A 24,080-nucleotide genomic window follows, 5' to 3' on the forward strand; every position below is an offset into this window, starting at 1 on the left:
TATTTTCCGAATGGATGTAACAGTTGTTTTTAATTATAGTGTACTCATAAGTTTTAATATCTGCTCATCGAGCCGATTTCTTAACTGGCAGCTTCTGTGTGGTAAACTTCTTGCATGACAAAACCCCAAACTGAAAAGTCCATTAGAGTCAGATCTGGCGATCTAGGTGGCCAAAAAATTGCCCCCTCCCACGACAAATCCATCGTGAATAATACACATTTAGGAAGTACTAAGAACCGTTCAAGAATCTACAGAGCCCCCCCCCTTGTTGGAGGATGAATTCTCATTGTTTGGGTGCAGGAATGACATCAAGTAATCCTGGATAACATGCGGGCCAATTAAGCAATCGCGGACCACTCCAAGCCATCCATTTAAGTTGAATCGTGTCTGCAACGAGAAGTTTCGCATTACGCGTGGATTTTGTTGCGGTATTGATGCCAATTGTGCTAAATGAAAATGCCATTTTAAAAAGTGACTCGTATGTCCAGTGTAATAGTCTCAGGAAATGCATTTCTTCGATCTCTATGCAACAACCAACTGCAAATTGTTATCCGCTTTTGGAAGTCTGAACACCGTAATTGTTGCACCTGTGTAAAATGGTATGGGTGGTACTCGTTTTTGTGCAATATTCATCACTGTACTTTGTGAAGTTGGAACTTCACTAGCAAGTGTACGAGAACTTATACTTGGATTTTCATCTAATGTGTCGAGTGCACTTTTCTCAACGGTGACGGATAGGCGATTCTTACTTTTTATAAACAACTTACTAAATGAAAGTCTCCCTTGGCCTCAGGTGAACTATGGCAAACCCAGCCGAGTTAGGTGTACGACGATTTAGGTAACGCAGACTATACTTTTCTACTGCTCTCCGAGAGTTACCATTGCAAAATCCGTATACAAAATGAATATCTGCGTACTCTTTGTTTGTGAAACGAGACATACTCCTAGCAGAGGTAAGTAGTAATGCGTATAGTGTGAGGGAAAAAAGGGGTCTATCTGAAGCGACGTCATGAAATGATGAAACAATAACTGGAAGAAATATCTGAAGGGTTAATAAGCTAATGAGATAATCAGTGGATTATCTTGTCTTTTGTGCCGAGTGTGAGATGTGCGCACAGGTAGATTACAACACATCTGCATATACAAAAACGTTCATAACAGCGGATTTACATATCTTCTATTTATTCGTAATTGTTCTGCTAGGCGAATTTTTGTCAAATCTCTCTTTCAATGAACACTGATATCCGTGATGTTTTGCCAATAAAAGACTACTTTTCCTGAAATAAAACAATCATATGGTTTACGATGGACTCCTTCGACAAGTTTTTGGTGAATTTGACAAATTATAGCTTGTATGGTGCTTTCGGAATTCAGAATTTGAAATTTTGGCGACATTTCGATTCTGCATTTCGCCAACGTTTCGGTGCTTATTTCTTGGCTTTGAATAAATGTATTTTAATGAAACTGGTGTCATTTTAAAGAATTAACTGTTCTTTCAGAATATGTGCTTACTTAGATGAAGAAGTGCACAAAATTTTTTTTACATTTGGATTTTTTCGCGATTTTGAGCAAAATCCTTGTATGGGATAAGGTTGGATAACAGATGGGACAGGGTTGCTATAGCGTTTCATGATTCCCATGGGCTCTTCTATCGCTTGCTCTTGTTTGTAAGAATTGATCAAGCTCACCCTGTATAAGGTAAAATACAAAGAACACCCCCAAATTTTATTTTTTAAATTCTTTTATTTAACACTCATAGCAAGATAATTTAAAACCTATACACATCTCCATATATTTTATACTATCAAAGAAACACCAATAAAGAAAAATTCCTATTTATAGTGAATGTATATATAAAAAAAAATAGATGAGGCCTAGGTAAATTTCGAATGAATTATTTTTTTTTCGATAAATCTGTGTGAAGTGCATACAAGAGGTGGGGTCTAGTTCAAAAATGCATCATGAATTATTTCAAAAACAGCTGAACACCAATAACTAATTAGAAAAAACATAAAATTAATGAGTATAGATAATTACATAATAGCAAAAAGACACCTATCATATGTGAACTATTAAATATGCACAAGCATGAAAATAAGAATATACGTCAAGAAAATTTGGATTCCTAATTCACATCAACAAAAACAATTAGGATTTTGCTAACTAGGTAAAAAAATTTTGATAACAAGAGATCAAATAAAATTTTGAATCCAAAAGAAATCTCAACAAAACCAAACAATTTCATTGGGCTAAGACATTACAGGAAGGCACTTAATAACCCATTTAAATAAAAACTACAAATTAACCCATTAACATTCAGCATACTAATCACAGGACAGTTACATTTCACTTTTGCAATTAAACTGAATATAAGACATTGCTTCCGTTTTGCTTTGCCTAAAAAATCAAAACGTATTTCTAAATAACTTTCAGTTAGCACCCATTATTGAATAACTAAAATATCACCCATTAACTAAATTCTGAAGACAAAAATGTCAATGAAATTTTTTCAAAACTTATTTTTAAGTTAACCAACAAAATTAAAATTAATCTTTTCTTTATATTTTATTGAATAAATCTTTTAATATATATTTACAAAAAATTTTAATGGCAATTTATTGATATTTTAATATTTCTAAAAAAAAAAAAAAAATACCTCCCAATTTTTATTTCACCTTAGAATTTAGTTTTGTTTCATAATTATCTAGATATGTATAAAATAATTTAGTGAAATCTTTGCTTCACATTAAATTGAGCATTAATGGGTTAATGATTTCCAAAATACGTGTATCATGAACATTACAAAAATAAATTCTTACCTTATTTATTTTTTCCTTTGTGTGATTCAGCAAGGCCGGAAAATGTGACAAGGCATCACAATTTAGCACAACTTGAGTTTGCTCATCAGTACCAGTAACAATATTGCCTACTGCACGAAGAGCTGCCGTCTAGTAAAAAATATTTTAAGTATAAATGTGTTCAATTTCTCACTTTTTTGCGGTATATCTAATATGATATTTGATGTTATAGCTTACCTGAACTTTAACCTCCTTATGGCTTAACAATGGAACCAATAACGGAACAACATTGGAATCTATCACCATCTACAAAGAAAAGTAAGCAATTTCACGTTTCATATTTTTCTTTACATATAATAAAAGTGCACAATGAAAAGTATATAATTCCATACTTGAATTTGGTCATTTCCTCCATCTGTAAGGTAGGATAGAGCCCACACTGTGTCAACTAAAATCTGTTCAAAAAAAGTTAGTAAATATTACAACTTTCGCTACAGCAAAAAATGAAAAGGAAAGTTTGTACATGTTGAATAAGAAATAATTACCCTAAGAATAAATAAAACCATTATAAATGAATATGATGAATGAATTATATAAATGAATAATATTTTGTACATCTAATAGAAAAAGAATTTCGATAACATCTTTCATGCACAGAGCAGCAATTATATTACTTACAAATCCAATGAATACACAAGAAAGGCCATTAGAGAGGTGACATAAGTTAACTTAGAAAGGATTTTTCATAAAGAAATATGCCATTTGTAGGCTGTCTTAAGAAGTAATAATTTTTTTTTAAAAAAATAACTTACATTAACATCTGTATGGTGAATTAGCATACAAAGTGCAGGGAGCAATTCTTTAATGGTTTCTACTGGAGGAGGTGGATCTTTAGAACGACACAAATTGACGATCACCCATGTAACATTTCTTAAAAATGGCAGCGGGATATCAGGTTTGATGAAAGACAAAAGAGGTGCCACAACTCCAAGTTTGATTACATAGTCTCGAAAGTCAGGCCCATCACCTGAAAAAGAAAAGAAGCATTCTAATTCTAAACTGACTGTTAAAATGGAATTTTTATAAAATTCAGGAAGTTATTTCCTTCAATTAACTTACAAATACAATTAATCTAGCATTTTCTAAACACTTTAGACAACTTCCAATCAAAGCAAGTAAAAAATAACGATTTAAAAAACAACAACTTTAAAATAGCAATTCTTTAGATAAGGCAAGCGACATTCCGTTACATTTCAACACATATAAAATGGAAAATTATTACTTTAAGGGCTTTTGCCAAAAACAAATGAGATTTGAGTCGAATATTAGATGGAATGAATAACCAAAAACATACAGGAGCATCCATAATACAAGGAATAAAACATTTTTCTATTTTAGAGTACATAAAACAACCAGAATTATGCATCAAGGCATGTTGGGAAAATCAAATGAGATTTTCAAAAGATACCATAATAAATTTGAACATTTCTTCCATAAAGTTCATTGGTAAATAAGCAAAAAATAAGAGAATTTATATCCAATTCCTATAGAAACTATCAGTAAAAATATAATTTTTTTAGAATAAAATTATCTGAAATTTTATTTCAGAATAAGAGGAACATAAAATTTCTTGAAAAACTTATATGATTATAAGTTTATACAAATTCTGCTACTTTTTCTTAATTTTACCAACAAACAGATCTTTTTATATATAATAATTGTGGTTTTATATAATAAAAGTCAAATATTGGTTCTAATATCTCACAACTCAAGAAAGAAAGCATCAGTTACAATATAATTCAGGGTCATAAGAACACAGAAAATAAATTGAACTTGGCAGCCTTATATAAATAATTTTGTTTTGAAAATTAAGGACTTGATGGAACAACCAAGGAAATACATGAAATACTGTGTTGGATCTAAAAGTACTTTTGGATTTATCCTTCCATGAGTAATACCCAAAGTATTATCAATAACACAATTAGAACTCTTTAAAAAGTTCATCTGTAAACATTTATATTAGATAATTTTAAGATTTTCATTATAAGAAAATCTCTAAATAGCTAGAGAGAAAATAACATTATTATTCCAAAATGTTAGTAAAACATTTCTGTGGGAAGACAAAAAATTGGAAAATACTGACAAAACATCAAAAGGAGGTTTTAAGTGCTAGGAGCATTTAAGTGCTAAAAAATGCAGATGTCATAATATGATGTATAAAGTCACTCCCACAAGATTTTCATTCTTATTGAAGGAAAGAACTCAAGACTTTCTAGGACCTTTTTGAAAATTTAAAGACCAAAAAATTACATATTTTAAATAAAAATCCAAATGATAAATTTAAATCAAATATTGTCTCACTTTCAAGTGTGCAATTTTTTATGCTCGTCTTACAATTTTCAAATCAAAATTTGGAATTCAAAGTGGTTTTAGAGATTGCAATGTTGGCGTCTTTGTCCCCCTACAATTAGTATTAAATGCAAATTTCACATAAACTACTATTGGGTGTTCATTAACAATCAGATAATCCCACAAGAATCTAAACTTTTTGTTGGCTAGCAAAATAAAAATTAAAAAAAATCAACAAACTTTTATTGACATTTAAATATAGGAACTGGAAGAGTGTTATTATAATAATTTAAATTATTCTGAAAAAGTGTCAATTCCTAAAACTATTAGGTTTTGCTATGCATTAAAAACATTTTTTCCTCCTGCTTTTTTAAACTAGTTTCTATGCAGAATTCAACAATGAATCAACCATCTCACCAAATTTCAGCCTTTTGAATTTAAATATTTAGTTCATTTGCAATGCATTTTATTCTTTTTCTGTGTTCATCATTTTGAGATGATAATCTTTCCTGGTCCATGCTTTCCAGTTTAAAACAGGGATTTCTCTCCCCCCCCATATATTCCAAGCTGTTTAGTGCTTTGAAAATTCTCTACTCAGCTGCATTTTCTCCATTCATCTACAATGAAATATTTTGAAATATATGCTTCTCCTTTGATCTCAATATTTTTATGTAAGAAAAAAAAAATCTCCTTTCAACAATGGCCTAAATATAGGATAGTATCATCAAAATTTAAATAATCTTCCACAATTTATAATAAGACTTTTGACCTTCTAAACATCTAGATAAAAATTGTTTTTTGATACCTCAATCTATGCTGAACTGCAAACCACATTATTTTAATAAAATTTAGTAACTCTGAATAAGAGTCACAAATTTTTCTAATAGTTGCTTATAATTTTAAGAACAAAAAGAATGACTTTCATCTTCATTACTACAGGAATGGGCTTTTTAGCCATTCTTCTTAAAAATAAACAGCACATAATCTTAGCAAGTATTTGTTACGAGGAGACTTATTTAAAACTATAAATGACAGTATATACAATGTTCCAACTTTCATGTGCAATTTTTTTTTTTTATCTTATTCAAAGCCTTTTTTTTTTTTTTTTTTACATTCTTTTCTCAAAAACTCCTTAAGTAAGTTTCCTGATTTTGACATATGAATCTTCAAAAAATTTACTTGCAAATGTTATTAACAAATATTACACTTTCAAAAATATTTTTCATGAAGTGGAGAGCTTTTAAACATACAGTTATCTTTTTCATATTCTGTGCCCAAATTAACATAAGTGGATAGTTTCTCTGATAGAATATTGAATATGACAATAATTTTAGTCAGTAACAAGAAAAACCTCAGTTTGCCAAATACAGACAGATCTTTGCTACATTTTACAAGAAATTTGTATTTCTTGTTGAATTTAGATTTTAGTATAGGGAACTCTTCAACCTTCAACATATACCACCAAGCTGACCCCATTTTCATTGCTCATTTAGTAGTAGTTGCACAGGATGGCTATAGAAAATGTGAAAAAAAAAAAAAAAATTTCCTGACTAATTAATCATACCTGGCTATTAATTATAACAGTTTCATTGCTTTCTTCCTACTCAGAAACACTGTACAATCTACATTATTTAAAACATTTTAACAAGATTTTAATGATGTATATTGTAGATTCACCTATCTACAATCATACATTAAAAACATTCTAAGGAGTTGATTTAATATGAAAAATAGCATGTTCATAAAAATTAATTTTTTAAAAATGGGAAGAACATCTTAAAAAACTATTAAAACAGCATATTACATTTCTTAAAAAGAAAAAATACAGGGAAATTTTAATAAAATACTCTACTTCTTAAATTGCATAAGAATACTAAAAAATATTAAAACTACTGTATAGAAGTTAAATTATGTTAACAGTAAAGATTACCTTACTCAAAACTTTAAAGAAGTTCAATAACTAATTAGTGCTCTTTGTATTGGTACCAGGATTATACTTTGCAGAATAAATATAAAAACAGTATGAATGTACATACCTAATATATAATTTAGCAAAAGCTTAAACGAAAGAAAATGCCCAAATACAACTTTAAATAATTTTTCTTTAACAAATCATAAGAAATTACTTCCTCTAATCAAAAACTTGCATTTTTATAAATGAATAAAAGTTTTTTAATTCCATTTATTGCTAATGCTAGATGTAAGCTACTTATTTAAAGATAATAAATGAAGTAACAAATAATAAATGCTTGCCAATTAAAATGAAAAAAATTACAAATAATAATCACTTATTAATTTTAAAATTGAAATATCAATAATAAGAGTACTAATAAAAAAATACTTGATTTCAAACAACCAGTTATGCTTAAATTGAATTAATAAGTTTTAAAAGCTTCTTACGAAATTTTGAGGCTTATGATTTCTTTCTAAAATCTTAAACTTTTTGAGCTGTCTCAGGAAATTATTTTATTTTTGCTTATGATTCTCTGAGACGATAGTTTGCTTCCTTTTATCATTCCAAATTTTCACTCAATTTCTTTTCCTCCTTTCAGTTCTCTTTATACTCTTCATATTTGGTTCAAATTCCTCACGCATACAATCAATTGTTTTGGCACTTCAAAATAATTATTCCACAATCAGCTTAAATGCTGTCAAAAACAATTCTTTGTGCAATGAGTGATCTTTCATATTCTCACATACTTAATCTTTATCGATTGAAAATCCTCTCTGAACATTACTGTTGCCAAGACAAAGTACCGATATCATCTTCAACAATAATATGGCACAACGGCAAGGTTTTGAGCTGAGAACAAGTTCAAGCCAAATTTTTTCACTCTCTGTTATTAGTAAAGTGAAAATCAATCTTTCTGAAAGTTTCTCTACAATATATATTCAAAAGGGTACTATTTTGCCATTTTAAATGTATTGTTGATAGTATACAGTCTGAAACTATGTACATTTTTAAGCTGAAAATTCTTTTACCAATTCACTCTTTAATAAGTAAACAACCAGTATACTAACTGACCATCTAATGAGAATTTGAGATAGACAAAACTTCTCTCAAACCCAATTTTTCAACAGAATTACAAAATCCTTGTAAAACAAATTACACTATAGAATGGCCTATAAAAACAGAAGCCACATATTTGATTTTAATTTCCTTATTTCATTCATTCCAAAACTGAAGGTGTAAATCTATTTGCTTCATTACAAAAGTTTGTTGAATGCTTGGTGAATCATCATACACATTAAGATCAACCAGATATTTAAATAAACCTCTTTAATAAATGGAACAATGCAGAGTAAAATTAAGAGCAATTTGTTTGCCCATGGGAGAACATTTTAACGAAATTGCTGCTACAGAACATTTCTCAGAACAAGTTTGTATAATACTTGCAAGCAGATTTTAAAACATAACACCTCATACACTTCATAGACTATTGCAGTTCTCAGTTTTGCATATAAACATTGTGAAGAGAATGAATGACATTATAATATTATCATTAGCAATAGGATTTGTTGAAGATTCCATAGTAGTTGTAGCAATAATCACGTCTGCTTCCTTCAAACTACAGAGACAAAGAGGGAGGGGGTGATGATGTTCAGATATGGGCATCTTTTTCCATTGGTGGAATTCTTGAAATGAAATAAATCACAAACTTATTTCCTTGTTTTACCCAAAAAGGAATGATAAGCATTTTGCCCATTTTTCAAGAATCCAGTTTAAAAAAAATAGTTTTATGAGTATCCAAGTAAAACAAAATAAAATTCATGGAATTTGCAAGGACTGTGGGAATTCTGTTTAGATAATGATCAATCTTCTTAATATTCTGAGAATTCTTATATCAGTGACTGTACATTTTAAATTAGCAAAATTACAGAAAATATCTTGCACCAAATTTGACTCTTTTAATGTTTAGGAGATAATTCCTGTTGAACCCTCCTAAAAAAACATTGAGCAAATTTCTCTGAAAATAAAATGTCCTCAGAATGTACATTAAATAAAGACAGCCAATAATATAAGCACAAATGCAGAGGGAGGGACACATACTCATCAACCAACAGGAATTTAATAAAATATTCTAAATATATTATAAGAAAACGACTTTTCTCAATAATGGCAAGGGAATAGTACTAAACATGATCCGATTTTTCTTCTGAAATTTCTACTGAAAGTGATTAAGACATTAAAAACTTCTTACCAATAATGTTACCAAGAGCCCAAACAGCTTGTTCACAAACATTTTGATGGGGCGATTTAAGTAAATCCAAAAACAATGGTACTGCTCCTGTAAGCAGTGAAAATTATATTAAAATTACACACATCTTTTAAAAAAATTTCTGATTAAAATGCTCAAAAGCGAATTTTAATATACCTGTATTTACAACTGCAGTAGTCTGTAAAGATGTTCCAGACGCAATATTTGTTAAAGCCCAGGCTGCTTCAAATTGTAGAGATGGACTATTATGAAGAAAAATTATAAAAGACATTCTTAAAATCACACATTATCAATATTTAAAATAATGTACATATGAAAAAAACTTTAAATGATTAATCAATAATAAAGTAAGTCAATTTTAACTTTAATCCTATATGTGAATATTTACAAAACAGACAAATTTGAGAATATGGACAAAAACCAATTCAATAATTTAAGTAAATAAAGTCATTAAGACTAACTTAGTTCCATTTATAAAAAATCATGCTGTCATGATGCAAATCATTGAATGATTTCAACAAAAAAAAAAAGATCGATTACTTTTTTTATTTATTTATTTTTGCCGATTTATGTATTTCGACATAATGTATTCCAATTTATGTATGTATTATTATATATGCATCAATTTCTGCAGATTTTTCAGCCATCAGTTTCAGGGAGCTAATCCTTATCAAATAAGATACATTTTTACGTCCTACCGTACATTTTTTAGATATTCCACTTTCATGGAACACATGTGAAAATATTTCTAATATCATTGCATGCATTAAAGGACGCGCTCTTAAACTTATTGTGACTCAATAAGTTTAAAGGTCAATAAGTTTTATGGTCTTTATGGCTCAAGAAGTTTTATGGTCTTTAAACTTATTGTGACTCAATAAGTCCATAAAAATTCCGCTTTAAATTATTATTTTTTAATTAAAAATTTCGAAACTGGTCGGACATTCAATTTGACGTTTTCAAATTTGGCATGTCATCTTTTCCTGTATTCCTTTTTATCCAACATCAATGACGACTCTTTGGAACTGGCAGGCAAGTCTTGTATATTTTACTTTTTTGGCATGTCTAGTAAGTGCCTGTTTTCCCATATTATTTAGGCTTATTATCTTCTTACAAAGCGAACAGTACGCAACAAATAGATTTTGCGGACCTTCATGAACTCAATCAGCAAAATCAGGATCGATTTTTTTTACCCATCCAATTCGCATTAAATACGAATTTAGAGCAGCTCATTGTTTTTTTTAATTCTTTAATCTATTTTGAATAAGCTCACAGTTTCTCAAATTAAAAAAAAAGCATTCAATAAATTCATGGTAGACTAAACACCACTGCACCTGAATGCGGCTAATCCCGCCAGAGTAATATATTCTATTCTTTCCCACAGTTACAGAAATCTTGTGCATGCTCATCAGCTACAATTCGGGAATCTTATGGAAAATGAACCGCAGATTGAATGTTCCCGCCAGAGAAATTTATTCTTTCGCGCATGCTCATCGGCTGCAATTCGGCAATCTTATGGGAAACGAATAACTGTCTCTCAAATCGAAACGCGACAGATCTATATACAAAATGGGGGTGGGGGGAGTTGAAAAGTAGCGAGTTTCCGCATTACACAGTCGCATATGATATTGTTTCGTTTTTGGAGGCTATGACTGCGATGTTTTATTCTTGCAATATTTAGAGATCGGCATTTTTTTTTTTTTTTTTTAATCTTTTAGATGGGTGGGTGGAAAGGATTAAGAAACTTAAAATTCTCTGCATTTTCCCGTTTTTATGAAAGTGTACAAATTTCCCTGCATTTTCCCGGATTTTTTAGACAATTTTTAAATTTCCTGCATTTTTCCTGTTTTCTCGCACTGACAAGCAAAAGCCTTTTTTTGAATCCATGTTTTCTGTTAATAAGTTGACTTCAAACTCTAGATCACTTCAAGTTTTTTTTTTTTTTAGTATGATTGGTATGATAATTTTAACACTCCTTGTGTTGTTCCGAAAAAATGATTTGCATTACTAACAGTATAAAGGACTGACAAATTCAACTGGTAATCAGGTAATTTAAAGAGGTAGAGAAAATATCTTGCTACAATAACTTCAACGTCTTCTTTACAAAGAGTTGAAGATGGTTAATTATTTAAGTTCTTGAGAATCATCTTATTGGTCCAATTCAGCTTGCTGCTGAGATTTGAAAGCCAACAATACAAAGGAGGCGATTTGAGGACAACTTATCTTCTAGATGGCTTAGCTTTCTTAGCTGGATGGCAAATAGTATTATAAAATATTCAGTTGAAGATATATATTGTATATTACAAGGAAAAGAATGGACTAGGGGAAAGAAAGATATTACAGAAAGTATTACAGAGGATATAAGCCCACAATCACAGTGAAGGATTTTGCATGTCACCATTATTATGCTCTAAATGGCTTTGCATATTTTAAGTGCATCTGCTACAATTCAAATAACTTTTTTATCGGATGCAAAATTAAAAAACAGTTTGAACACTGAAAAACAGCAAAGCTTATACATGTAATATTGCTGACCGCTTTTATTTTGATGACAAAACAAAAACAAAAATTAACAAATGAAGAAAATACCAAACTAACAAGGGAGAAAATGGGTTGGAAAATTGGATTTGAGATGGGAATTAGTATAATGGTAGTAAGCCTTTAGGATGTTCATTCATTAAAATATTAAAGTGCAATAACCAGCCACTTTCGAGAAAACGGCCCTCAAATGATCAATATACCCTATATACTAACCGTCAGCGAAGGCCCGAACAGCACAACTGGTAACGTGTTGGCTAAGCAATTACGACGCCCAAGTTTTATCCTGACCTAGTGTATTTTTAAAAATTTTTTAAACCGATTTTCTTTTAAAATTATTTCACACATTTACAAATAGTTTTAATTAACATGTTTTTCATTTTAATGCACAAATGAATGCCTTTTCTAACAATTCTTGAATTATAATTTACTTTTTAAAAATTTCCAAATTATATATATATTAACAATTTAAGGATGGTTTCACTTAATACACTATTCGTTTTTGTATACAAAAATAAATGTTTTGTCTCTTAATACGGGAGTTATAATTTAATTTTTAAAAGAAGAATTTTGCTCATAGATAAAATAACTTGAATTTATGATTATAATATAATTTTTAAGTGTTAAATAAATATAATTTAAAAAATAATTTAATTATTATTTTAAAATCATTAGAAGTTTTAAATTTGTGAATTTTAATAATAACAAATTACTTGTTACAATTAACAGAAGCTGTGTTTATATCGGAAATTAAAGAAAGCAGCAGAAATTAATAAAAAAATATATCAGCAAATGTTCTCAACATTAATAATCTACAAGAAAAAAAACACAGAAAGCAAGTGTTAAGTTATGGAATGCATAGACAGATAGTTCAAAATATTTTTAAAATGCATCCCCATGACTAGAAAATCATGCTTCCAGCACTGCTTGATTTTTTGAAGACAGACAATTTTTTTTTTTTTTTTTTGAAGGTAAATGAAATTTGTTTCCAGTCTATCCATTTAACCATTAAGCTTCAGGAACTCAAACTTAGAAAAATCATTAAATGCGGGCATTCAGTGAGAAAAGCTAGAAGGTGCTTTCTCCTCCTTTTAAAGGCGATTGTTGAAAATAACCTCTTCGAGTTCGACCACCTGTAGTGGCAATTGGTCATCTGTCCTCTCCATCGTAACCAGGTTGGGGTTTTTTTTTTTTTTTTTTTTTCGGTTTTACCGCGTCTGAACTCAAGAAAAAGCTTTTTAATGTAGTTTTAATTAATTTTTTTTGAATAGAAGAAAGTATTGAATTAAATTTTATGATATTAAATAAATTGCTAGTAGGATATCTGCTGTATAGTTGTTTAGCACTTAAACAAAATTTTGTCAATTTTTCAATCATATTTGTACTTAAATTTCTCAAGCATTACTGAAGCTGTAAATTAAATTCTTATAAAGCTTGAACACATCATTATGAACTTTATTATGTTATTCTTCTCACTCATCAAAATTTTAATAATGCATTAAACATCCTAATTGTTTATATTTTCTTTTTTAAAGTATTCCCATTTCTTTCTGCATAATACAAATAACAATCCTTTGCTCTTCTGTTGATTAAAATATCTTTGAACGTTTTAATATTAATATACTATTACACTCACAGAAATCAAATATAATTTTTTTATTATAACATAGTTCAAATAACTTAATATAAATTACTAGTAAGTTTTCTTATGCTATTGTCAATGCTTAAAATTTATATTGAAATTTATTTTTTGCTGAGAATTTCGATTATTCATTGTAGTGTAGTATTTTTTAAAAAATAGCTTAATTTTGTAGACAATCAATAAATGCAAACAAAAATTATAACAAAAAATTATTTTTCTACAGAAAAAGTTACTAATATGCAAGTTAATTACTAGATTTAAGACAATTTAACCAAAGTAGGATTATACATGGTTTACTTAATTTCTAATTTGATACATACGATTTCATTGCAGTAATATTACGCTGAAAAGCAGTTAGCAAAAAATTTTCACAAAAAAAAAAAAAAAAAAAAAAAAAAAAGCTGGCATTCTAGCATTTGTAATTAAATACAAGCAATTTTACTAGCAGATGATTTAAATTATCTTTCAGAAATGCTTAAAATTAAATCTAGAAATCCTGATATATATATATATATATATATATATATATATATATATATATGCAACTACTTTATTTTATTTCAATACAGATATTTCCGAAATCATTTAAGTGTCTAGTAACTTTTCAATGGATTGAAATGAAGGTATAAAGATTTTAATATTTCTTTTCTAATATTTGAACACATAGAAAAGCTAATAATTATTATTTTATAATTAAGAACTTCCTTCAATATTTTAAAATTAGAATTATAACTTTTAATGAATGATTAATTATAAATTATTAAATCAATCGCTTTCATAAATCATGAAAAATAATAAAACCGACAGCTTACTTAAAAATCAAAACCAAAATGTATTTTTAGCAGGAATATATACAGTTCAAGTATCAAAAATTAAAGCTAAAATTTAAAGCATTGATTCTTTAATTCCGCATTAGATTAGTGCATTAGTGACTGGGAAGTATGTATCCCATGGCTCCAGTCATGGGGGCAGGGGGTAAGCATGAAGACAAAATAGAGTGTTTTGTGACTTTTAAATGTAAAATATAATGACAGGGAAAAAAAACAAAAAAAAAAAAACAATCCAGGGTACCATTTATTTTTTCAGCATTATTTGTGACAAATGGGAACGAAGAAGTAACAGTTTGTCTAGGACGTTGATTACCTTCATTATACCACCCCATCTTGGTTCAAATATTCCTCATTCGAATAGATGAGCTTAACTATAAACACTTATTATTACAAAAATACAAAATTTTACTAAGCTAAACAATTAAGGAATTTATAAAGTTAAAAAAAAATAAGGAACTGGGGGTGGGTGGAGATTTTCAATTGAGTACTACTCACAAGTGAAATTATGCTAACTCATTCCAAACCTCTTAGGAATGGTAATTTTTAAAAAAATGTCGTCAAAGCATGACCCACAAAACTCGCTTGCGTCTAGTGATTATAACAACTGCTAGATGAAATCTAACTCGAAAGGGAATGACACAAAAGGAAAGGGATTTTATGAGACTATTAAGGTTCACCCAGAATGTTAAACTGCGGGAATGAAATCCAAACTCATTGCTGGTACAGCAGCTGTACCGTCCCATAAGCAGAAGTAAAAAAAAGGTCTGATACAACAGTTATACCACCCATAAGCTAAAGGTTAATGTTTCTCTAGTGGATCATCATTACTTATCAATAGTACAAGATGTCAAAATATATCTGTCTTATTTCCAATGTTTTTACACTATTAATGTTCTTGCATGTAAAATAAAATTAATGAAATATTTTTTATGGTGTCATTCTTTATAATTAATATTTATCCTCATTTAAGTTATATTTGTATTTATTTTTGCATTATTCAAGAGCTACATATTAATTAAAAATGTCTGTAAATTGTTAATAGTATTTAAATAAATTTCATCATTCTTTAAGAAAAATGCATTGATATCTCATTATTTTTCACCTATAATTATAATTCAAGAATTAGGAGAATTAAAATCTATTCTTGCATAAAAAATAAAAACAAACATTTCATTAAAATTATTTATAAATATGTAAATTAACTTGAAATAATTTTGAAAAAATACTAGGCCAGGTCAGAATTCGAGTCTCGAGACTGCCACATCTGCACCTTACCAACTGTGCTGCTCAGTGAAAGCGACACGATTAGTATATAAGCTATATTGAAAGTTTGAGGACCCTTTTCTTGAAATTAACTTGGCTATTGCACTTTAATATTGTACTGATGAGCAACCTAAAGACATACTACCATTATAATAAATCTCAGCCCAAACTCAATTTTCCAACATGTGTCCTCTTCTTGTAAATGCAAGAAAATGTAAAATCTAGAAGTAGAGAATAAAATAACATAGAGGCAGATAATTTGCTTCACAATTTATACTCTGTGTCTGACTGAAACATCTCAATCTGATTAATGTTTAAACCCTAATCTAAGAATTCAAAACAGTTGCATTTCATATTAGTTTCAATTATCAGCTCTTTATCATTATAGAATCAAATTCAACTTTTTTTTTTTTTTTTTTTTTTTCATTTAGTAAAAGTTACTCTAAAAAATTAGCAAAAACATTATCACTCAATGCAGCTTTCAAAGGACTGGCATTTATATCTAGTATTTTATGTAGAATGTATGATGCATTGTGCTTGCTTTCTCTGATTTAATTTTTTTTAAACTAGGAAAATTTAAAGATTATAAAGCTTATAATTTTTCTTTATCTTACCTCATACTCTATCTATATATTATAAATGCACACACACTCTGCTAGATAACTGCTGACAGATGATCCATAGCAAACAAAAAATTAAAGAAAGCAAAATGTTGGAAATTAGAATCATAGAAAACAGCAAGATAAAATGTGCACATGCATTTTCTTTTTTCCATTTTTGTTTGCCATATGATGAAAGGATTTCATGCATATGGACAGTTCCAAATTTTACAGGAAAGATTTAATTGGTGAATTTGAAAATTTTTGTGCAATTTCCCAGTCTCAGATGATTTTATGTGTGGCTGCATTACTGAAAAGATTGAAGTAAAAAAATAACTGATGCAATCAGAGTTCAGCACTGCCCACAGCACTATTTTACGGCTAAGAAAAACCATTAAAAACAATTGGAATGTGTAGCAGGAGCCACAGGGGAAAACATGAGAAGGGCGTGGAACACAGTGAATTTTCATTTTAAAGAGCATGAGCTTTTGCTAAACAAAACTGTGTTTTCACAATCTAAATAAATAAAAAGAAATTTCATAAGTCAGAAAACAAAAATTGAAATAACACCTTTTTCTTCTTTTTTTAAAAAAAATTTAGATCTGGAATTGTTGTCAAATGATACATACATATGGAATAAGAGTTCAAGTAACACATTTTAGGTTAAATTTTAAAGAATGAGAAAGGCTGCAAAATTAAATTGCATGAAATAGAAGTTTTTAAAAACTGTATCCGAAATGTATTAAGAAAGATAAAATTTGCAATATTAATTCATATAATTAAGACTCAATTATCTTTCTTTTTACAATTTTTTAGTTTGAGAGTTTAAAAAAAGTTTTTCTTAAAGTTTCACTCAAAGAGAGTTTTTCCCTTTAAGTGAAAATTCTAGAAGCACAAATTCTGTAAAATTTATTAACTTCTGTTACAAATAAAAAAATCTTTAAACACATAAAAATCAGTAATTAAACAAGAATATGGTAATTCAAAATTATTCCATCAGCTTTACATAAATATGGCTGCAAACTACAAAGAAGTATTAAATGGAAAATTTAAATTTAAAAAAATCCATCATAAAGCTTCACAATTTTGAAAATATATTTCAATTATTCTTAAGAGAAGCTCAAAGTTTTCTCTTGGAACACTACTCGATAATGGTCAAGCAGTTCAAATATACTGTATGTCAATAAACCAGTTTCTTCTGAAGCAAATAGAACACAGCATTTTTATAGCTGCTTAAAAATAAATATCTATATAAAATAAAGTATAATATAAAGAAAATTCATGCAATTTAAATACATTTGAGAGGAGAGTGGATGCCCTAACACCTTTGTTTTTTTCAAAAATAATGCACTTGTTATAAAGTTCTCTTTAAATCAAACATCAGCTGTAAGAAAATACTTAAACAGATGAGAAAAAATTATCACCTTTTCATTATTTATATTCATAAAATTAGGAAAACATTTTGTAACATGCATTTTAATAAATCTGTATAAATAAATAATCTTATTTTTTGTTTAGTAGCAAGTTTAATAACAACAACAGCAGCAAAAAACATCCTTCATTAATTTTATTATATTTACTTCATCAAGAAAATTTAACTGTTGATCACTTTACACTAGCATTTTTTTTTTTTTTTTTTTTTTTTTTTTTTTTACAAAATGAAATTTTGTTTAAATACAAAAATCTAGATTAAATTATACCACTACCTAATAATTATAAAAGTCACCAATAGATGAAAGATAGGAATCCATTACTTAAATAATAATTGAAAATAGCAATTTTGGACAAAAGACGAATATATGGACACAATATTTGTATGGGTGAATACAAAGACTGTCATTTCCAAAAATATATATATATATATATTTTTTTTTAAGAAACACGATAGTAAAAAAATACTAAACAATTCCAAAAGTAAAAGACATGTCAACACACACACACAAAGCAATGAATGCTTGCTTGAAAAGCAATAAAAAAATTACAAATTGCTTTGCTTTTGTTTGGAGGCAACAAAATGTCTTTTTGTTTGGAGTTATTAGATTGTTTCCACCTCTTACACTAAAGATCATAATGCATCAACAATTCTTCCCTCATGGAGTTTTGAGGAAAATGCATCGAAGTGTTAAGCCCTTTAGACATATAATAACTGTCAGATAGGCACATTGCCATATCAGAAAAAAGGAACTGGAACATGAAATCTCAGTAGGTAGCAAGTGAATTTCTTGCTGTCAAAAGAAATTGGAGCTCCCAAAAATATGCAGCCAACAATCGTTTCGGAGACGGAAGACCATACATCTCCAGACAAGTTGAGAGTGCCTATTTTAATGATGTTGTGAACACTGCAAGAATGAACTGAATTTGAATGAACTTTCCTTCTTATTCTCAGTTGAAAGTAGATTCAATCTGCCATTGAATTATAAATTCCTAGTGATTTTGGTAATACTGTTTATCGCACTCATTTACCTATTGAGGGGTGGGGATCACATGCCTAAATGAGCCAAGTTTCATGCAAAATGCCGTTTTGAAATCAACAAACTGAGCAACTAACACAACACAAACTGCACAAATCTGAAAGTTGGGATAGTAAAAAAAATTGCTTCCGTTTTTTTTTTTTTTTTTTACTGTTGGAAAAAAATTATTTAAAACTGGAGAAATGCAGCAATACAAACTTTTGATTTTCATTTCCTCCTTTTAAGATCATGCATTTTTTTTTTTTTGCCTCATTTATATTTTTATTTTTATTCTGAGTTAATATCATAATTTGTTGTGATTTTTCAGATTTTTCCCAAAGAATTCAAAATTTCACTTTCCATGCATATATTTTTTGTATTATTTTGCAGCATACAATTCAAATCTATACAAAAATAGAAAGAAAAATCAGTTCAATAATTTCAAAAGCAATAATATTCAACAAGTTACTGCTCCATAAAGAGGATGGAAAAAACACCACGAAATTGAAGCCACTGTTCTGAATAAATTGAAATTATGATTTGTGCATATAGAGATAAACTAATCTTTAAAAGTATACTTGTAGCTTTTACAGCATTCTTAACTCTTTAACATCCAAGCACTTTTCAAGTGGCACTCCCTTTAACATCCAGACTTTCTCAGCGTGTCTCTGAAAGACATGGACTCTTCCTAGCTGAGGGGCAGTTACCCCCCCGCACTCTGAAGTAATAAAACTGTCGACGCTCTACCTTGAATAATTGCCTTGCGGTTTTCGACAACGAGATTCATTTTCCATCGGCTTAAGAGTTTTATTCTTATGTATTTATATTTTTTAGCGTGAAGTGTTTCGCTCATCATCTTTGTGGGGTATTTTTTTTTTTTTTTACAAAAAATTTGAAATTTATTTTATAATTTAGAAAATAGTTGTTTTCTTTTCGTAAGTTTCATGTTAGGCTTCCAAACCATTTAAATAAAAACTGGCTTTACTAGCAATTTCAAAAACATCTTTATGTTTCATTTAATTCTCAATAGGCTTTTACATTTTTTTGTTGGCAAAATGAAATAATATGTCATATATTACCATGTAAAAAATTTTTAAGTAGTAATGTGAAACATACATTATACATATATCAATGCAGTTACTACATTTTTTTTTTTTTACATAGTATAGATGCCAATGCTTTTCAGTGATAAACAAGATAATGTTTTAAATCTTCATTTAATACCGAAATAAAAACAATCGTTGGATTAAAAAAAATGTTATTGCTCTTTCTGAAAGATGTTTCGAGAATAATATGTTCTTTCAACACCCAGCAAAGATTTTTTTTATTGTCTTTAGCATTTCTTTTTAAAGTATAAACGATTATCTTCATTGAATTTTTAAATATAAAATATTATTTTGCATTTTCAATAGTGATACTAAGAAAAAATTTTAGAACTTTAATTAAATTTTTAAAGAAGTTTTCACATTTTTTTCCCCAAAACCTTACGCATTCTTGCTTTTACATTAAATAATCGAAAAAGAATGTAGAGTAAGTATAAATTCGAAAAATATCTTTATTTTGCCACTCATTTTTACTAATCTTTTAAAATATAACTATTAAAATTTTTTCTAACCAAGGGAATATATTACGTCAAACGTTATATATCTCATCTATCGAATTGTTTCGATAGATGAGATAACATATTTTTAAAACTTCATTTAATACTGAAATACAAAAATTTATGAAATAAAATTCGAGGGAAAAATTACTCAGCGAAATATATTTCAAAAATACATTCCTTCAGTTTTCAGCCTGAACATTTTACTAAAACATTACATTCTTCATAAACTAAATATGAAGATTTAACACATTTAAAATTACATTAATCATAAATATTACTTTTTTAGTATGAACTGTTATGTTGAATTTTTCAAGCTAAATTTCTGATTTTAAAATGTTATGTAAAGTTTTCTACAGTATTGTTAAGACAAGATAAATTTTTGAACGAAAGCTTCATATTCAATTTCCACAAATTTACACACGGGGGAATCATTTGCAAATTTTTGATAATATGTACATTATATAACATTTTTTGACTCCTCATCTCTATCTCTCTCGTTCATCTGACCCTCGTTAGTTTCCTCTCCTGCTTCTTTGCTTAGAATAAACGAGAGATCAGCTAAAGTATCATTTTTTGGCCAACCAGCATCTTCGCTGATAGGTCGTCACTTTCATCAGAATCAAGTAAAATTGCTTTAATTTCTTCTTCAGTGTGTTCACGATTTCTTTTACTCATAATGAAGAAATAATAAGCCTTTCAATAGAAAAATTACTCTGATAATCCAAACACCCGATTCACAGTATATAAAATAAAGAGTAGAAATTCACAACTGAAGAGAAATTTTCAAAATGGCATTCTAAAAAGGAACTCAGTATTTATATAACTTATCTCACTCTTTGAAGAGGGCGATAAAGAATACTCCCAATCTTTTTTTTTTTTTTTTTTTTTTTGTCTTTAATTCTATTTTAAAAGCGGTAGTTTGTACAGGGCCTCAGAATTTCCGACAGTCCTTTGATGAAAGAATAAGATGCTTGGAGTGTAAAACGACTTCCTTCCATAGTAACAAGTGTTTGTGAGATAAATGCGATGTGAATAGGCAGCATTGACAATGCAATTGTTTGTTTTTATATCATTACAATAGTCTTACTACTGAAAAGGGCTTCTGATGCTTGTCCGAAAAATAAACAACGTGTCGGTATCCTTATATATCATTCATGTTACCAGAGAAATTCAGCCGAAAATTTCTTTTATAAATGGCCATAAAATCTTTCCAATAACCCTTTCAAAATACAAAATATACGCCAACAACCTATTTAGTGAATTCCTTCTCAACCCCTACCGCCCTAAGGCACAGGGGAAACTACTGTGAAAAAGCCGCGATTGTCGAAGATAACGAGGACCTCCTGGAGTGTTCAGTAGAGTAGCTGCTTTTAATACCCATCTCCTCTAAAACGGCTAGCAGCTGCCCCAGACCGACCCACGTGGATATTATAGGGTAAATTCTCAAACCGCCCCGCTGGAATCGAGAGGGTTAAGTTATTCTATCTTGGAGTTAAGAAATAATATACTGAAGTGAATAACAAATTTGCAAAATTGAATTTGATCAATTATATCTTTAAAATTTTTCTAGCATTGATATGGTATTTATCATAATAAGTTTAAAGTAAAAGGAATGCAACAATCTTCGCAGAAGAAAGATGCAATCAATGGGAAATTCTTTTAATATTTTCCTCAAAACAAACATGAACTATATAAATGTTATATATATTAATATTGAAATGCTATATATAAAATAGCACTAATGCAAGCTAATTTAAAATGAAGAAAAAATATACTTACTTATCATGCCGCCTGAGACAATGAACTAAAATTGGCAAAATACCAGACTGTATTAAATCATCAATAGGTGGATTACGGTCACTAGATAATAATTTTCTGCAAAGGGGGGGGAAAAAACGATTAGTTGGCTTTATAAATTTGTTTTGAATACACCTACTTTACAAGAAAAGGAATTTTGAAATAGTATAAATGATAATTCAATATCAACTCTAATTTATAATTACCCTACTTACATTTAAATTCTAATATATAATAAGCAATAATTTTTTTAAATCTCAGTTTGATTCTAAATTTCCTATTATTTAAACAAAATATTGGCATGCAGTCACAATAATTCTACACAGAGCTTCTAGTTAGCGAATTCTAAAATTTGACAATTTTTCAAAGCCCATATTTTTGAGAGAGTAAAATGTTACTAGTGCTGTAGGTTTTTTTTTTTTTTTTCTTCTTTGATTTCCACATGTTAAAATAAAATACAGCGATACTAGGCTCTCTACATCATGGTGTAGAATACTTTCTAGATCATAGGTTCCCAAAGTGGTTCAGGTGGACCCCCAGGGGTCCATAGGAGACCACACGGGGGTCCACGTAGATGTAAAAAGAAAACAGGGGTTCACACATTGTAAGTGGGGGTCCACGAAAAATTCTGGTTTTCATAATAAAGAACAAAAATTTTGGCTTGGATTTACCTATCAACGCAGGCAGGTAGCATCATTCACTAGGTAGGTACTCAAAAATATTCGAGACTCAGTTCAAACACAGAATTGAATAGAACAATAGATAATAGTACAAGTGGGGAATAGTGGGAAATTGCGAGAAAATTTTTGATAGCGTTTCCCTTGTCATAACTTGTCAAAAGAAGTTTTAGTGCCGTTACCAACCTGTTAACAAAAAAAAAGGAGCAGATTGAACATCACAGAATGGGGAGATTTGAGATTACTTCTTACAAAACTGAAGCCAAATATTGATAATTTGCTGTCAATTCATCAAGTACATCTGTCTCATTAAAAGTATGACTATTTTTTATTGTTGATTTACATTTCAGAGTTCATTGTTGATTTTTTTTTTGTCAATTGTTGATTGTTTGTAATGATAAATGTTTATAATTTTGTATAACCACAAGTATTATTTTAATAAATAGGACACAAGAAAATGTGCTACTTTTTTTTTCTTCTTAACAGCCCCAATTTAGGGTGATATTTTTTAGGAGTTTTGGGAATACAGTAGAAATGTAGCAGCAAGGGGCCTACCGAAAATAGTAAAACTTTGAAAGTGGTCCACGAGAAAAAAAAGTTTGGGAACCTCTGTTCTAGATAGTATAAATAAATTTCAACTAACTGCTTCATTTCAAAAGTGGGGGACTCATTACAAGACAATGTAATAAATTACTTCATAATTGCTATTAAACATTTAGATTAAGATTTAGATTAGATTAACATTTATAAAACATTACTCATGATTAAATATAGAATAATAAAAACTGACTCATAGACAGCAATATGTTTTCACAAAAGCAAAATCGTAACTTAAAAAATATTCAATTAACAATACCTAGCTCCTTGAACAGCAGAAAGTTGAACATCTGGTTCAGCACTATTGGCATTTGAAACTATTGCATCTAAACTAGTAGGGGGTAGATTTTTATCAACTTCATCGTCATCTGTTGTCTCAGTTTGAGGCACATTTCTTCGCTTCAATAATGATTCATCCCGCTTGCTTTTTCGAAGTTCAAAAGTTACTTCATTTCGCCGTCTTCTCATTTCCTAAAGGGAGATAATTATTAATATCAATAATTAAAAAATCAAATAAAAAGCATTTTTTTAAAAATTACTTCCAGACTATGCACAATTAACCCAATAATCTGTTTAATCAAAATGTAATCAGTAAAGTACGCTTGTATATGTTATACATTTCATTCCATTTATTATGAAATTGAAGATAAAGCATTAACTAATTTCCTTTTAGCAAACTAATTAAAATGTACCATTTATTTTTAAAAAAACAGTAGT

The 24,080-nt window shown here is 29.0% G+C and overlaps 1 protein-coding gene across 1 annotated transcript in view; it reads right to left on the reverse strand.

Moving 5' to 3' along the window:
* Positions 1-24,080, reverse strand: part of LOC129958149 (importin subunit alpha-3-like) — a 62,195-nt gene that overhangs the window by 25,556 nt on the left and 12,559 nt on the right. Inside the window, exons 2-9 of the mRNA XM_056070374.1 lie at positions 23,623-23,834; positions 22,072-22,167; positions 9,524-9,609; positions 9,350-9,436; positions 3,611-3,825; positions 3,191-3,253; positions 3,036-3,104; positions 2,820-2,948 (exon numbers count right to left, since the gene is read on the reverse strand). Of these exons, the coding sequence (XP_055926349.1) occupies positions 2,820-2,948; positions 3,036-3,104; positions 3,191-3,253; positions 3,611-3,825; positions 9,350-9,436; positions 9,524-9,609; positions 22,072-22,167; positions 23,623-23,834 (957 nt within the window). The remainder of the gene's footprint in view (positions 1-2,819; positions 2,949-3,035; positions 3,105-3,190; positions 3,254-3,610; positions 3,826-9,349; positions 9,437-9,523; positions 9,610-22,071; positions 22,168-23,622; positions 23,835-24,080) is intronic.

Source organism: Argiope bruennichi, chromosome X1 (genome assembly GCF_947563725.1).
Source record: "Argiope bruennichi chromosome X1, qqArgBrue1.1, whole genome shotgun sequence".
Classification (NCBI taxonomy): Eukaryota; Metazoa; Arthropoda; class Arachnida; order Araneae; family Araneidae; genus Argiope; species Argiope bruennichi.